We start from the raw sequence: 14,389 nt of genomic DNA, 5'->3' as shown, positions 1-14,389 counted from the left end.
GGAGAAAATGTGTCATCCTCCCTCCCTCTCTTCCTTCTCTTTCAACAGACATTTCTTGAATACCATAATCTGATGTATTAAGTACTGTACCTAGCCACAGATTGAAGACTCCATGAGTTAAGAGTCTGGGATCTCCCTCTTTTATCTCTACGCAAATAAAGAGTTAAATTTCCCAGAGAACAGTAAGGAGAAGATTGGGTGGAGATGAGAGATGAATCAGCCTCTGACACCCCCAGGGTGACATACCTGTCTACTGCCCCCACAGACATTCCTGGTCCCTGACTCACTGAGTAGGTGGGGCTGGGGGGTTCAGAAAGGAGGGGAACCTACCCTGCAGAAACCTGCCTTCCTCACCCCACACACACAGCAAGGACTGGAGGATGGGTAGACCCTGTGAACAGAGTGAAGAATTGAAAAGGAACAAAGAATGTAACCAGATTAAGGAAATCTTAACATGGTCAAGGAGCTAGGAAATTGGTCTGCTACAGTTTTTTTCTCATTTAAGACAATTCCTTTCTGCTGGGCCCTAGGATCGCATTAGGTTTAGAGTAAGACTTTTTTGATTCTTAGGAGCAGGGCAGCATAGGATAATGTGGTTATTTTCAAACTTATTATATGTGTATGTCTTCGTTGTTAAAAATTTATTGGTTGATTTTAGAGACAGAGGGTGAAACATCACTTTGTTGTTCCACTTATTTATGCATTCATTGGTTGTTTCTTGTGTGTGCCCTGACCGGAAATCAAACTTGCAACCTTGGCATGTCAAGATGACACTCTAACCAACTGAGCTAAACAGCCAGGGCTAATCAAACTTATTTTTAACTTATGTAACTCCAGTATGCAATACAGATATATATGTGGCTATTTTAGCCAGGTGTGGAAATGGGAAACCCTGACCACTTGGCTCCTGCCCTGTGACAACTTCTGGGGAACCCTCTGAACATAATTTGAAAACAGCTGTTGTAGTTTAAAAAATCATGGACTTTGGAATCAGATCCATTCCACTCCTCAGTCACATAAGTAGTTGTATAACCTTGATTATTAGGTTATTAACTGCACTGAAACCCATTCTCTTCATCTGCAAAACAAAGATGATAATAGTCATGTCTGCTATTTTTTTTTTTTTTTTAGAGAGAGAGACAGCAATTTGTTATTCCATTTATTCATGCATTCTTTGGTTGACTCATTTTGGGATAGAACCTGCAACTTTGGCATATAGGGACGATGCTCTAACCAACTGAGCTACACGGCCAGGGCCCACTGCTATTATTACAGTACTCTGTTCTCTAGGAAGAACCAGGAATGGGGCACTGCTTGTCAGAACAATCTTGGGACAAGCATCTGAAATCAGGTTTTCCCCAAAAGGCACTTGACATTTGGGCATTGGTCTCTCTCTCGCGCGCGCGTGTGTAGGTGTATCTTGCCCTTTTAGAAGGAGCCACAGTGGCCTGCCTAACCCCAATGCCTTGGCCTGGTTGGTTCTGAGAAGGCACATTGAATCCAATGTCTTGCCCTCATCACCTACTCCTGTGGATCTACAGAGTCAGTTAAGAGTAGGTATCTTCTTGCCCTGGCCAGTGTGGTTCACTTGGTTGTAGCATCGTTCCATATACTTGAAAGGTGGCAGGTTCGATTCCTGGTCAGGGCACATACCCAGGTTCTGGGTTTGATCCTCAGTCAGGGCTTGTAATGTTTCCCTCTCTCTTCCCCCTCCTCTCTAAAATTAATTTTTTTAAAAAAAAGAGTAGGTATCATCTCTGGAAAATCTTAGGTTGCAAATTTTCCCCATACCAGTCAAATTCTTGAGAGAGGAAGATCTTTGCAAGCCCTGGGCCTCCATTTCCTGGGAGATACTATGGTAGTGCAGTGCTGAAAGGATAGGGCTGAGATTATTTGAATCTTTCTTAGCCAATCTCGGTCTAGATAGCCCTGCCTCCTTTCACAACCAGCTATATTTCTATTTCCACAACTGAGGACCTGGCACTAAACTGGACTTCCAGGCATTTGGAAGGATGGTTTTAAAACTAAGTTCTGAGGCCTGGCCAGGCGTGGCTCAGCAGTTGAGCATCGACCTAGGATCCAGGAGATTGAAGTTCGATTCCCAGTCAGGGCACATGCTGGGGTTGTGGGCTCGATCCCCAGTCGGGCATGCAGGAGGCAGCCGATCAATAACTCTCTCATCATTAATGTTTCTATCTCTCCCTCTCCTTTCCTCTCTCTGAAATCAATAAAGATATATTTAAATAAATAAATAAATAAATAAATAAATAAAAGTTCTTAGCACCTTCCTGTACACAAAACCTTGCTGAAGACACTGTGGGAAGAAAGGCTGAATAATGGGACAAAGTTGCTATTTTTAGAGAGCTCTCTGAGGAGACAAGAAATAAACCTAGGACATAGATGCAAACCCAGAGGTAGAATCAAGTAAATATGAAATCATAACTGAATAAATATACCTAATATATGAAAAGATTTGGTAAAATAGCACATATCCAAAGCTCTGTATATGTGTTAAAGGGAGAGGGAGAAGGAAACTGGTCAGTCACCTTTTGACCTGAAGATGGGCTTTGAAATTTGGAGGTTATAACAGTATGCTCAAATGGAAAGGACAATGGGAAGGGGAGAATGGCCATAAAATGTCCAGTGGAACTTGGTTTGCATTCTTACCTGCTTTGTTTTCTGGGACTGATTTTTATTGTTTTTTTGTTTTGTGGTGTGTTTTTTTAGAGAGAGAAACGGAGAGGGAGAGAGAGCAAAAGTGAGAAAGACACATCAATGTGACAGATGCAGAAATCAGTTGCTTCCCGAATGCACCTTGATCAGGGATTGAACCCGAAACCTGGGTATGTGCCCTGACCAGGAATCGAACCGGCAGTTTTTTGGTGCACAGGATGACACTCAACCAACTTAGCCACACCGGCCAGAGCTTCTGGGACTGATTTTTAAAACCGAGATATAACTCACATACCATAAAATTCACCCTTCTAAAAAATATACAGTTAGACAAGATGGCGGTGTAAGTAACCATGGTACCTGCCACCTCCCACAACCACATCAAAAATACAACTAAAATACAGAACAACCATCACTCAGAACCTCCTGAAATCTAGCTGAACAGAACTACAACTAGGAACTGAAGAAGCACATCCAGACAGATAGGAGGGGCGGATACGTGGGCGGATGGAGGCTGAATCTCGGAGACGTGGCTGCAGTCCCACACCTGGTGCTGCAGTTTAAAACCGGGAGGGACATCTCCGCAGTGGAGGTTTCCTGGAGGAGCGAGGGGTCCCAGCCCCACATAGGCCCCAGCCCAGGGCTCCAGGGCTGGGAAGAGAAGTCGCCACAACTTGGGGCTGTGAAAACCAGCGGGGACTGGTGCTGAGGGACACAGAGGCTGCGGGAGTCCCTTTTCCTCTTAAAGGGAGGCACACGGACTCACTCGGACACACTCCCTCTGAGCCCCAGCGCCAGGCAGCAGCCTGAAAGGATCCAGGACACTTGGGGAGGAACTAACCTGCCTGAAATCCGGGCGAGAGCTGGAGGGGCAGCTTTCTCCCAGGCAGAAGAGCTGGCAGAGGCCATTGCTCCTTTGGCGAGTCCTCCCTGCACACAGCCAGCAGGCAGGCACCATATTTGAATCGCCAACACCTGACTCACACCTTTGGCCCCACCCTGGTGATTCCCGGAGGCCCCGCCCCTCCCCATCTGCAGCTCATCCAAGCCATTTCCAGGGGCTTTTCTATGTAAGTGGCCTCTCTATCCTCATGCTTAGGACTTTCCTAAGATCTCTCAAACAAACAGCAGCTGGCCTCAGCATGCCCCATATGTCTTGATAAGTGGCCCCAGGCCTGGCACTATTGGCGGCCTGCATTGGTGCATAGCTTGGCCTCTCCAGGACACCACCAAGCCCAGCACAAGAAGCAGCCATCTACAGATTGCTGTGTAGCTCATGCTAGGTGGCCCTGGGCAAGGCACTGGCGGAGGCTGACTTTGCACCTCCCAGGAAGCCCCAGAGACAGTGCATCTGGTGGTCAGACTCAACCACGCTGGATTACAACCCTACCACATCCACGAGTGACACACTCAAGAGGAGCACTTGGTGAACACCGAAGCTCCACTGAAGTAAATCCTGCTCCATAGGGGTGTCTCCAGCACAGCAGCTCTTTGGCTGTAGTTGCAGCTGCTCCTCACAGCTGACTGGCCTGGGGGTCAGTTCCTCCCAGTGACACCAACAGCAACCAACACTCAATTACAACAGGACAGTGCACAAAGACCACACAGGGGAGCATCTAGAAGGCCCAACTCAGGTGACTGAGGAGGCTGAGCCACTGGACCCTACAGGACATCTACTACACAAAGCCACTCTACAAATTCCAGGAGACATAGCAGCTCTACCTAATACTTAGAAACAAACACCTGGGAGCAGCCAAAATGTAGAGGCAAAGAAACATGTCACAAAGAAAAGAACAGAAGAAATCTCCAGAAAAGGAACTAAATGAAATAGATCCAAGCAAGCTACTAGATACAGAGTTCAGAATAATGGTTATAAGGATGCTCAAGGATCTTGGTAAGACTATTAAGGAAACTAGTGAGATCATCAATGACATAATAAATACCAACCAGAAATAAAGGCTACATGAACTGAAATGAAGAATAATTTACATGGAATCAACAGTACAGTAGAGGACGCTGAGAATCAAGTCAGCAATTTAGAATAAGAGGAAACAAAAAACACCCAACTAGAAGAGCAAAAAGAAAAAAGAATCCAGAAATATGAAGATAGTATAAGGAGTCTCTGGAACAACTTCAAGTGACTCAACATTCGTATTATTGGGATGCCAGAAGGAGAAGAAAGAAAGCAAGAAATTAACCTATTTGAAAAAATGATGACAGAAAACTTCCCCTACCTGGGGAAAGAAATAGACGTACAAGTCCAGGAAGCACAGAGAGTCCCAAACAAGAGGAACCCAAAGAGGCCCACAGCAAGAGACATCATAATGAAAATGCAAAGGTTAAAGGCAAAGAGAGAATCTTACAAGCAGCAAGAGAAAAGCAGTTACCTACAAGGGAGCACCCATAGGACTGTCAGCTGATTTCTCAACAGATACTTTGCAGGCCAGAAGGGAGTGGCAAGAAATATTCAAAGTGATGAAAAACATGGAACTACAACCAAGATTGCTCTACCCAGCAAAGCCATCATTTAGAATTGAAAGTCAGATAAAAAGCTTCACAGGAGCTAATGGAGTTCATCACCACCAGACCAGCACTACAGGAAAAGTTGAAGGGTCTTCTTTAAGAAGAAGCTAATGAACAAAAGAAACTGACAAACTAAATACATCCAGAGACACTGAAGCATGCAACAGACAGTCATATTTCAGATGGAAGAGGGAAGGGGGGTGGAGGGTGGGAAGAGATTAACCAAAGAAGTTATATGCATAACCCATGGACACAGTCAATAATGAGGTGAAGGCCTGGGGAGGGGATGGGAGCGAGGTAGAGGGGGTTAATGGGGGGAAAAATGAGATACCTGTAAAACTTTCAATAATAAAGATAAATTGTAAAATAAAATAAATAAAAAATAAAGTGTATACAGTTTAGTGTTTTTTATATATTCATAAAGTTGTGCAAATATCACCTCAATTTAAATCCAGAACATTTCACCCTGGCTGGATAGCTCAGTTTGTTAGAGTGCCATCCTGATACACCAAGGTTTTGAGTTTGATCCCTGGTCAGGGCACATACAAGAATCAATCAGTGAATACATAAATAAGTGGAACAATAAATTGATGTTTCTCTGCCCCCCCAAACCAATAAATAAAAATTTTAAAAAGTAAATTATAAATCCAGAACATTTCATCACTCCAAAAGAAGCTCCGTACCCATTAGCAGAAGAACTAAAATTTCTAAAATGGCAAATCTAGGCCAGGGAAAGATGGCAAGAAATGCTTACGAAAACCCCACCAGTAAGATAACAGTAAGAAAACTTTATAGACAGACCCCTGGCCAGTATGGCTCAGTTGGTTGGAGTGTCATCCTGTGCACTGTTTCTCTCTCTCCCACTGCCCCTCTCTCTATAATTAAAAAAAAAAAAAAAAAGTTTTACAGAGATTAAAAAACGTTAAAGATTGCCTGGCCGGACATGGCTCAGCGGTTGAGCATCAACCTAGGATCCAGGCGATCAGGGTTCAATTCCCGGTCAGGGCACATGCCCAGGTTGCGGGCTACGCAGTCGATCAATGACTCTGTCATCATTGATGTTTCTATCTCTCTCTCTCTCCCCCTCCTTTCCTCTCTTTGAAATCAATAAAGATATCTTTAAAAATAAATAAATAAACAAACAAACAAACATTAAAGATAAAAAGGTCTAGGACTCTCATGGTCTGTAAGCCAGCTCACATTTAGCCTTCCAATTTGAGGATGTTCCAAATCCACACCATATTCTTTAGAAATCCTTCAACACCAACATGCTCATTTCTTTCCTCATATAGGGCAACCATGAGTGGTGTAGAGAGAGTAGGAAAAGTCAGAGGCTGAGAGAAAAGAAAAAAGTTCCTTTCCCAGGACCTACCCCATTAAGAGAAAGTTACCAGACCTGTCTGGTAAGATAAACCGGGTCACTTTCAGAGCTGAGGGGGAGTGGCTTGCCATAGCCCAGAGTGTCTGCCTGGCTTGGAAATACACTTTTAGGAAAGGAGGGGAGAAAACAGGGAACTCAGAAGGCATCACAGTGGTCCTGTCAACTCCCCTGTACTACTTTGATAAGAGCCCTTCAATTTTGATTCTCATGGGTATGGCCAAAGTTGGACACTGGGAAACCTGATAAAGCTGGACGGAGTTCCCCCAGTCATGCCTGGTGAGAAGTGACCACTTGATGTCAGGCCAACATTCTCAGGTGGCCCAGTAAGCATGCAGGTCAACTTTTACAGTAAAGCTGCCCCTCAGAACTGGGCCTGATGATTCTGCTATTCTGCGTTTGGCACAGAAGGACTGGATAAATCCTAGACTACTGATGCTAGAAGGATTGATAATAGCTAACATGTACTGTGAACTACTTTAAGTCCATTTATTTTCTCAAACTTCAAAGCAACTCTTAAGAGGAAGGTACTATTATATTTATTTTTGTTATTCCTCCCCTGATGATATTTTTTCCATTGATTTTTAGAGAGTGGAAGGAAGGGAGGGTGCAAGAGAGAAAGAGAGAGAGAAACATCATGTAAGAGAGACACATGGCTTGGTTGCTTCCCCCTCTCGCCTGACTGGACCCAGGTGGAACCTGCAATCCAAACCACGACCCTTAAGTGAGTGGCCGGAGGCTCTAACCACTGAACCACACCAGCCAGGGCAGGAGGGTACTATTTTTTTTAACCCCCATATTATAAATGAGGACACAGAAATAAGCAAGTGAAGAGCCTTGGCCAAGGCAGTCTGGGAGTCAAACCCAGGCTGCTTGACTCCAGAACCCAAATTCTTCAGTTTTTGTTAGAGATAGTTCAAACCCCTTTTGATACAGAAGGGGAAACTGAGGCCCAGGGAGGTATAAAGGCTTTTCCAAGATCGCACAGCCAGGTCAGGGACACAAACCAAGTCTCCTGGCCACGGGTTCAAGGCTGCCTGGGCTTTGGTGTGTGTTGGGGACGCCTTGGTCGCCTTTTCCCAGCCGCCCCTGTCCGTGGGTTAAGCAGATGACTCAAAGGGAGGGGACTGCTTTTTTCACACCGCCCCATCCCGCTGCACTGTGTTCTGAGGAGGCCTAGCTCTCGCGCCGGGCGGGCAGCAACTTGCCTGACTGAAACCCGCAAGGTGCCTCCCCTGGCGCTCCCGGGTGGTGTGGGCGCCCCAGTCCCGCTAGGGCGTCTCCTAATCCTCAAGGCCCGGGGGGCGTCGGGAAGACGCTTAGCGCGCGTCCGCCGCTCACTCTCCCATTGGCCTGTATGCCGAGCAGCCCCCTCCCGTGATTGGACAATATCGGCCTCGGGCCCGCCTCCAGCCCTGGCTGTTAAGGCGGGACCGAGCGAGGCGGCTGCTGGGCGGGAGAGTAGCTTCTGGGAGCTGAGGCAACTGGGTGAGCTGCTTAGGACCCACCTTCGCTCCCCGAGACTCTTTGCTCGCGGCTTGCGACTCCTCTCCGCCAGCCTGTTTCATTTTGTCCCCATCTGCAAACGCTGGGAGGTGTTCCCTCTCCTCAGAACTGGGCTTTTAATGGTGGCGTCACACCCCTGCCTCAGATCGTGCTCCCAACCTCTCAGATCTGAGCACCTGAAGGGACTGTCCCGGGTTTTCAAGTCGGGGGTGCTCAGCACTGCTCACCACAGCATATCCATGCGGCGCTGTCCTCACCATTATACCTGAGATTTAACTGGTTTCCTGTCCCTTCTTCAGCAGAGAAGCCTCAGAACCGCCTTTGCGCTCTCCTGACCCTCCTCAGACCAGACCCGTTTGTTTGGGGCCTGAGGGAGAGAGCCTGACTCCAGGTGGCCCCAAAATCTTGCCTGCGCGTCACTGAGCCAGCCCCACAGGAGGTCCAGGCCCTAAATCGAGGTCCAAAGTCAGGCTTTCATACACCAATCCCAGTTCCAGCCCGCCACCAATAACTGGAAAAGACAAGGAGGAGTGTCACGGGAACTTTATTGAGAGGAAACATGGTCACACCCAGCAGACATGCTTTCCCTCTCATTCTGCCTCTCTCTGTCTCTCTCTCTCTCTCTCTCTCTCTCTCTCTCACACACACACACACACACACACACACTTATTTCCAGCCTCTGCCACACGGTCCAATTCTCAGCCACAGGGTGGGACACTCCTCAGTTCCTAAGATCCAGAGGCAGCAGGGTCAGGAGGGAGTCAAGAGCCAGGAGGAAGCGGCCCCATTCACGGGTAGGGTCTCAAGGAGGGGGTGCAGAGAGCAGGGCTGGGTGGAATGACCAGTGGTTAGGAGTGCCCGACAGCCCCGGAAGGGTGGGATCCAATGGCTCCAGGTGGCCTCAGCTGGGCTGGTCCCTCTCTGTGGAGCCTCTCTGAGCTGGGGCAGAGCATTCAGGAAGAAGGGTCGGGCCTCCCACCCCATACTAGTCCTCTCTGCTGGGGGTGGGGGACTGGAGAGGGCAGGGTAGGGCAGGGAGGGTAGCAGCATGGCTCAGCTCTGGGGCTCCTCAGGTGCCTCGCCCCCCTCTTCCCCGGCGTTGTCGGCCGTCCACAGAGTCAGGTTGTCTCGCAGCAGCTGCATGATGAGGGTGCTGTCTTTGTAGGAGTCCTCACTGAGGGTGTGCAGGTCAGCCATGGCCTCATCGAAGGTGGTCTTGGCCAGTGAGATGGCCTCCTCAGGGCTATTGGCAATCTCGTAGTGGAAAACCGAAAAGTTCAGGGCCAGGCCCAGGCGGATGGGGTTGGTGGGTGGCATCTCCTTCTTGCTGATATCCATGGCCTCCTGGTAGGCTGACCGGGCAGAGTCGATGATGCGCTTCTTGTTATCACCGGTGGCCACCTCAGCCAGATAGCGGTAATAGTCGCCTTTCATTTTCAGGTAGAAGACCCGGCTTTCGGGGTCACCGGTCTCCTTGATGAGGTAGTTGTCCAGCAGACTCAGCACGGTGTTGCACACAGCCTGGAGCTCAGTCTCCACCTTCTCCCGGTATTCTTTCACCTCTGGGCCCTTCTCCTCTGAGCCCTCCTCATTGCTTTTCTGCTCAATACTGGACAGGACCCTCCAGGCAGCCCTCTGGCCACCCACCACATTCTTGTAGGCCACTGACAGCAGGTTTCGGTCTTCACAGGATAGCTCCGCATCCTTTTCCACGGCACTCTTCATGAAGGCTGCCATGTCCTCATAGCGTTCAGCCTGCTCTGCCAACTTGGCCTTCTGGATCAGACTTGCTCTCTCCATGGCTCTGGGGACAGACAGACAGGCTGCGGGCTAAACAGCTGCCTCCGGACCAGGGCGAATTCTGTGCCTCTCCTGATCCCTGCCTGCCTTTTGGCCCAGAGCTGGGTGGGGTGGGAGGGGCTGAGGGCGGGACTGAGGCCCTCGATTTACCTCCTCTCCTCTCCTCCCCACACCCTTTCCGGATCTTCCTTAAAGGTAAAAGGGCTGGGATGTGGGATGAGTCATTAGGACAGTCAGCAGGAGAAATCTGGGTGTTGGCCCCACCTGCACAGGCCCCTTTCCAGGCTCCAGGCTGACCCCTCTTGTTCAGGGCTTCCATTACATAGGTACCCATATTAGGTAGCTGCCCCAGTTTCTCAAATCAGATTCTCCTTCACAGTGTCCTGGGGACTAAGGGTGGCTCAGCCATCTGGTTGCATCAGCCTAGACAGACACCATAAAGCCAGGTGCAGGAGGATGGGGTCCCTAATCCTGGTAGATAGGTTTCCCCTTTGGTTCAGGTGAGATCACTCAAGTTTAGGTAGGGCTCTACATGTCTCTGTGAGGTGGGTAGGACTGTGACTACTACCCCACTTTAGAGATAGGAATACTAAGGCTCAGAGAGGGATGAAATTTGCTCAAGGTCACACAGCTAGTAAGTCCCCTGCATCCTACTTCCTTTGGTTTCTCTCCCATCAAGACCTCTGACTTGTAAGCTCCAGGATGTATTTAGAAATGGGATTCAAGATCCTTGAAATGGTTCCATCCCCCATCCTCACTCTCCCTCAGGGTCCTGTCCCCTCTGTACTCCCAGAATGCACAGGTGGCAGCTTTCAGGGTGCCACTTAATGAGGTGTTTAATGAGCAGCCTTTGACGCTCCAGCCCAGTCGTTGTAATTAGTCACCCAGTAGGTTTGTTGGACACCTTTCCCATCACAGCACAATTTTCCCTTTCAAGTTGGTGGCCTGTTGCCACTTGTTTGAGTACTTACCCTCTGGCTCTCCACGCCAGGTCACCTGCCCCCTCCAAGCCACCAGTCGTCCTGTATCAGTGGGGCTCACAAAGGGTGGGGGCCTAGCTTGCTGGCTGTCCCACTTTCTTGCCTGACTCAGCTCACCCTCTGTCAGAGGCTGGGAAGCAGGCCACCTGGGTGCTCAGCCCAGTTTGGTTCCCCAGAGGGGACGCTAGCAACTGGGGAGAGAGACAGGGCTAAGAAAAGGAGGTGGCAGTGACACATACCATTTTTTTTTTTATGAGGCAGTAGTCCCAGCTGAGTACTGCCTTCCACAGCCTGCCTCTCAGAAGTTTTCCTGCCCCTTCCCTTTGACCATGGCCCCACCTCTGACCTCTGGCATGGATGGAGAGGTCTCTGTTGCCAACCTCCTGTCCCTGTTAGCTGGGGTGCTGTCCTTGTACTAGCCAAGGGTTTCTTTCATCTAAAGGTGTTGGCATTGAGCCCATGAAGGTGGGTTCCTGCTTATTTGCCCCACCCCTAGCTATAACTCAGCTGGGCTCAGGGGTGGGGCTCCCCTCACTAGGATCTAGCCAGTTTAATCCTGGAGCCAGGACCATTTCACAGGCCTGTCCCTCCCTGAATTCTTGGTGTCTGAACACCCATCCTCCTCTTCTGGAGAGCGGGAAACTTAGGCCAGAACTCTGAGGCTCAAAGATGAGATCTGCCTCTCAGAAGGAAAAACAGGGACATATCTGGGCTAATGCTACAGGTTTTTCAAAGAAGCAGAAGGGATTTTAGGCTCGATATCCAAAAGGCTTTGCTCAAATCAGACAGAAAATGATGGAAAGGAAATATACTAAAATACAACTTACAGAGGATATCTTTAGGTAGTAAGGCTGTGAGTGATTTTTTTCCTCTTTCCTATTCTCAAGTTATCTATTGTGAATGTGTATTATTTTTCTACGCATAGCCAGGTACAGAATAGCCAATATCTTTGGAATCAGACCAGCCAGTTTCGATTTACAAGCTGTTGTGGACTTTGCTGAGTGATTTTACCTCTGTGAGCCTCCATGTTACTAAGTGTAAAATGGGGTTGTGAGGATTAAATGAGTTGATGGAAAGCACTTAGTTGAGTGGGTAACTATTATTATGTGAAAATAAAATCCAACCAACTTTATTATTATACACTCACAGCATGAACATGGAGCTGGGGCCTATGAAATAAGGAAGCGCCCCACCCAAGGCCTCAGCCAAAGACCAGAGCCTGTCCAGCTAGGTGTCCACATGGGAAAGAAGATGAATGAATGGTCAGATGTGCTCACTCTACACTGTCTCCTCCTTCTCCATCTTAGACATTCCTCATGCTTATGTAGGCCCTGGGCCCTCAAGGACCTTCCTTTGACTAGTCACCCAGGCCAGGCTTTCCAAGTCATGGGGGAAAGCTGAGATCCCAGAATAGCATAAACCTAGGAGGCAGGGCCTGGCAATTTTGGAGCTATTTCTAGGGAGGGAGCGTTCTCTTTTCTATCACTCAAGCCTGGAGACCTGGTGGTGGCTCACCCCTGCAAACTCCGTGCCCTCAGCACAGTCCTGGGCAAGAGAAAGGAAGCCCCCTTCTCTCCTCCCCTTCCCCTGCTAAATCTGGGAGTCAGGCTGCCTGGCATCTCCTGCCCGCTCTGGCCTGTCAGTCCTGAGAGATCCTGACTCAGTTCCTGTCTCAGGCACCTCCCTTTGCCTCCAGGCCTCCATTTCCCAAGTCCAGAAGCCCAGGCAGGCAGGAGGCAGCAGGCCCCAGCAGGGCACAGAGTTCCACAGTCAGCCACCTGAGTCAGCAGGACGAGAGCTGGGGCTGCAGCCCAAAGGGCTTTCCTCATCCTACCTACCTCCCACCCTTCTGTATAGCATCCATCCTACCAGCAGGCTTAAGGCCTCTGGTCCCATAGACAACCAACCCTTCTTAGCTGGTAAACAGACTTTGAAGGGTTGTGGGAAGAGAAGGAAGGCAGCAACTAGTTGTTGACTATCTCCACTGAGAACAGAGGAAAGGGCTCTGATTGCAGCAGGAGGGACCCTGGTTAAGATTCCAGGAAGAACTTCCTAGGAAATTTTTCTGGTTTTGGAATGATCAAACTAAACAGGTGATCATCTTCTCCCCCTGATTATAACTTAGAGTTTAGTTATCCAGTCAAGAGCTCACTCTACTAGTTGCCTTTGGCAGGGGGATTACTTTTAAGTGAGTCAGCTATCCTGAGACTTTTCTTCCTCAAGACACTGCTATTTAGAGTATCTCACATTTCCTTTTTTTTTTTTTTTAATGTTTTATTGATTTTAGAGAGGGTGGAAGAGGGAGAGAGAGAGAAACATTGATGTGAGAAACATCGTTCAGCTGCAGGGGACCTATCCCACAACTGGGGCATGTGCCCCAACTGGGAATCAGACCAGCAACTTTCTGGCACACAGGATGATGCTCAACCAACTGAACCACACCAGCTAGGGCTAGAGTATCTTACATTTCCTAGACTAGTCCAGTTCAGGACATGGTGTGGAATTTTTGGAAAGAAAATGAGTTCAGGGTGTGGGACTGCATTCCAAATCTGTTATAAGGCCTTGGGCAGGTTCCTCCCTCTGGGCCTGTTTTCCTATGGTATAAGGAGGTCCCACAGGTAATCTTTAAGCCCCCTGCTGGCTATGAATGACATTCTCTAATTTTAGGGTTTTTCCCTCTGAGATGCCCTCCTCCTAAAGCAGCAGTATTCATTCTTTGGGTAGTGCAGAAGGGTCAGAGGTCAGGGCAGAGATCAGGTTCAAATTTTGAATTTGCTAATTCATCAGTTGGGAGATCCTGGGCAACTCCTGCTCCTTCTTTGAGCCTCAGTTCCCTCATCTGTAAAAAGCCTAACAGCACCTTCCTCATAGGTTTAGGTGAGAAAACAGGCCTGGCACTTAGCAAGTCCTTCCTAAATGGACACTCTTGTTATTTATTTTTAGCTCTTAACAGACTGTGTGTATATCTTGATGTGGGGAGGCAGCTGGGAGAGGGAAGGCTCCATGAAAGTGTTATCCTGGGCTAGGCTCAGTTAAGGGGTGTGACAGCCCAGACTGGAGTCAAACCCTCTGTCCCAGCCTAGGCTTTCAGAGTTCAGAGGTTGGCTAAGGCTTGAAGATCTCTGGAACTGAAACCAGAAGTTCTGGAGGGGCAGAGTGAAGAGGACTCTGGTCACTCTTCCTGTGTCACTCCTGGCTTTGCTATGCCTTTTTCTTTAAGTTATTTATTTGATTGATTGCTTTTAGAGAGAGCAAGAACCATCAATTTGTTGTTCTACCCATCCATACATTCATTGGTTGACTCTTGTATGTGTCCCGACCAGGTATGGAACCCATAACCTTAGTGTGTTGGGACAATGTTCTAACCAACTGAGCCACTCAGTCAGGGCCACCGTCCCTTTTAAAAATCTCCAAACAGCACTGACCATCTGGAACAAAGTTGGCAGCTGTAAGCCAGCAGTTCTCCTGGGCACTCATCGCAGGCCCCATCCCAGACCCCAAAGTAAGGGTGGCACCAGACAGCCAAAAG

At 48.6% G+C, this 14,389-nt stretch overlaps 1 protein-coding gene across 1 annotated transcript; it reads right to left on the bottom strand.

Moving 5' to 3' along the window:
* Nucleotides 1–8,733: 8,733 nt before the first annotated feature.
* SFN (stratifin) lies at nt 8,734–9,893 on the bottom strand. The gene has a single exon (XM_016219545.2). The coding sequence runs from the start codon at nt 9,878–9,880 to the stop codon at nt 9,134–9,136; it is 747 nt and encodes a 248-aa protein (XP_016075031.1). The 5' UTR covers nt 9,881–9,893; the 3' UTR covers nt 8,734–9,133.
* Nucleotides 9,894–14,389: the final 4,496 nt, after the last annotated feature.

This window comes from Miniopterus natalensis, chromosome 9 (assembly GCF_054644295.1).
Source record: "Miniopterus natalensis isolate mMinNat1 chromosome 9, mMinNat1.hap1, whole genome shotgun sequence".
Taxonomy (NCBI): Eukaryota; Metazoa; Chordata; class Mammalia; order Chiroptera; family Miniopteridae; genus Miniopterus; species Miniopterus natalensis.
The sequence above is the reverse complement of the archived record's forward strand: the minus strand, read 5'-3'. Positions and strand labels throughout refer to the sequence as shown.

Bases quoted from the DNA above. Each gene is read 5' to 3' on its own strand.
- SFN (XM_016219545.2), bottom strand. From the start codon at position 9,880: ATGGAGAGAGCAAGTCTGATCCAGAAGGCCAAGTTGGCAGAGCAGGCT.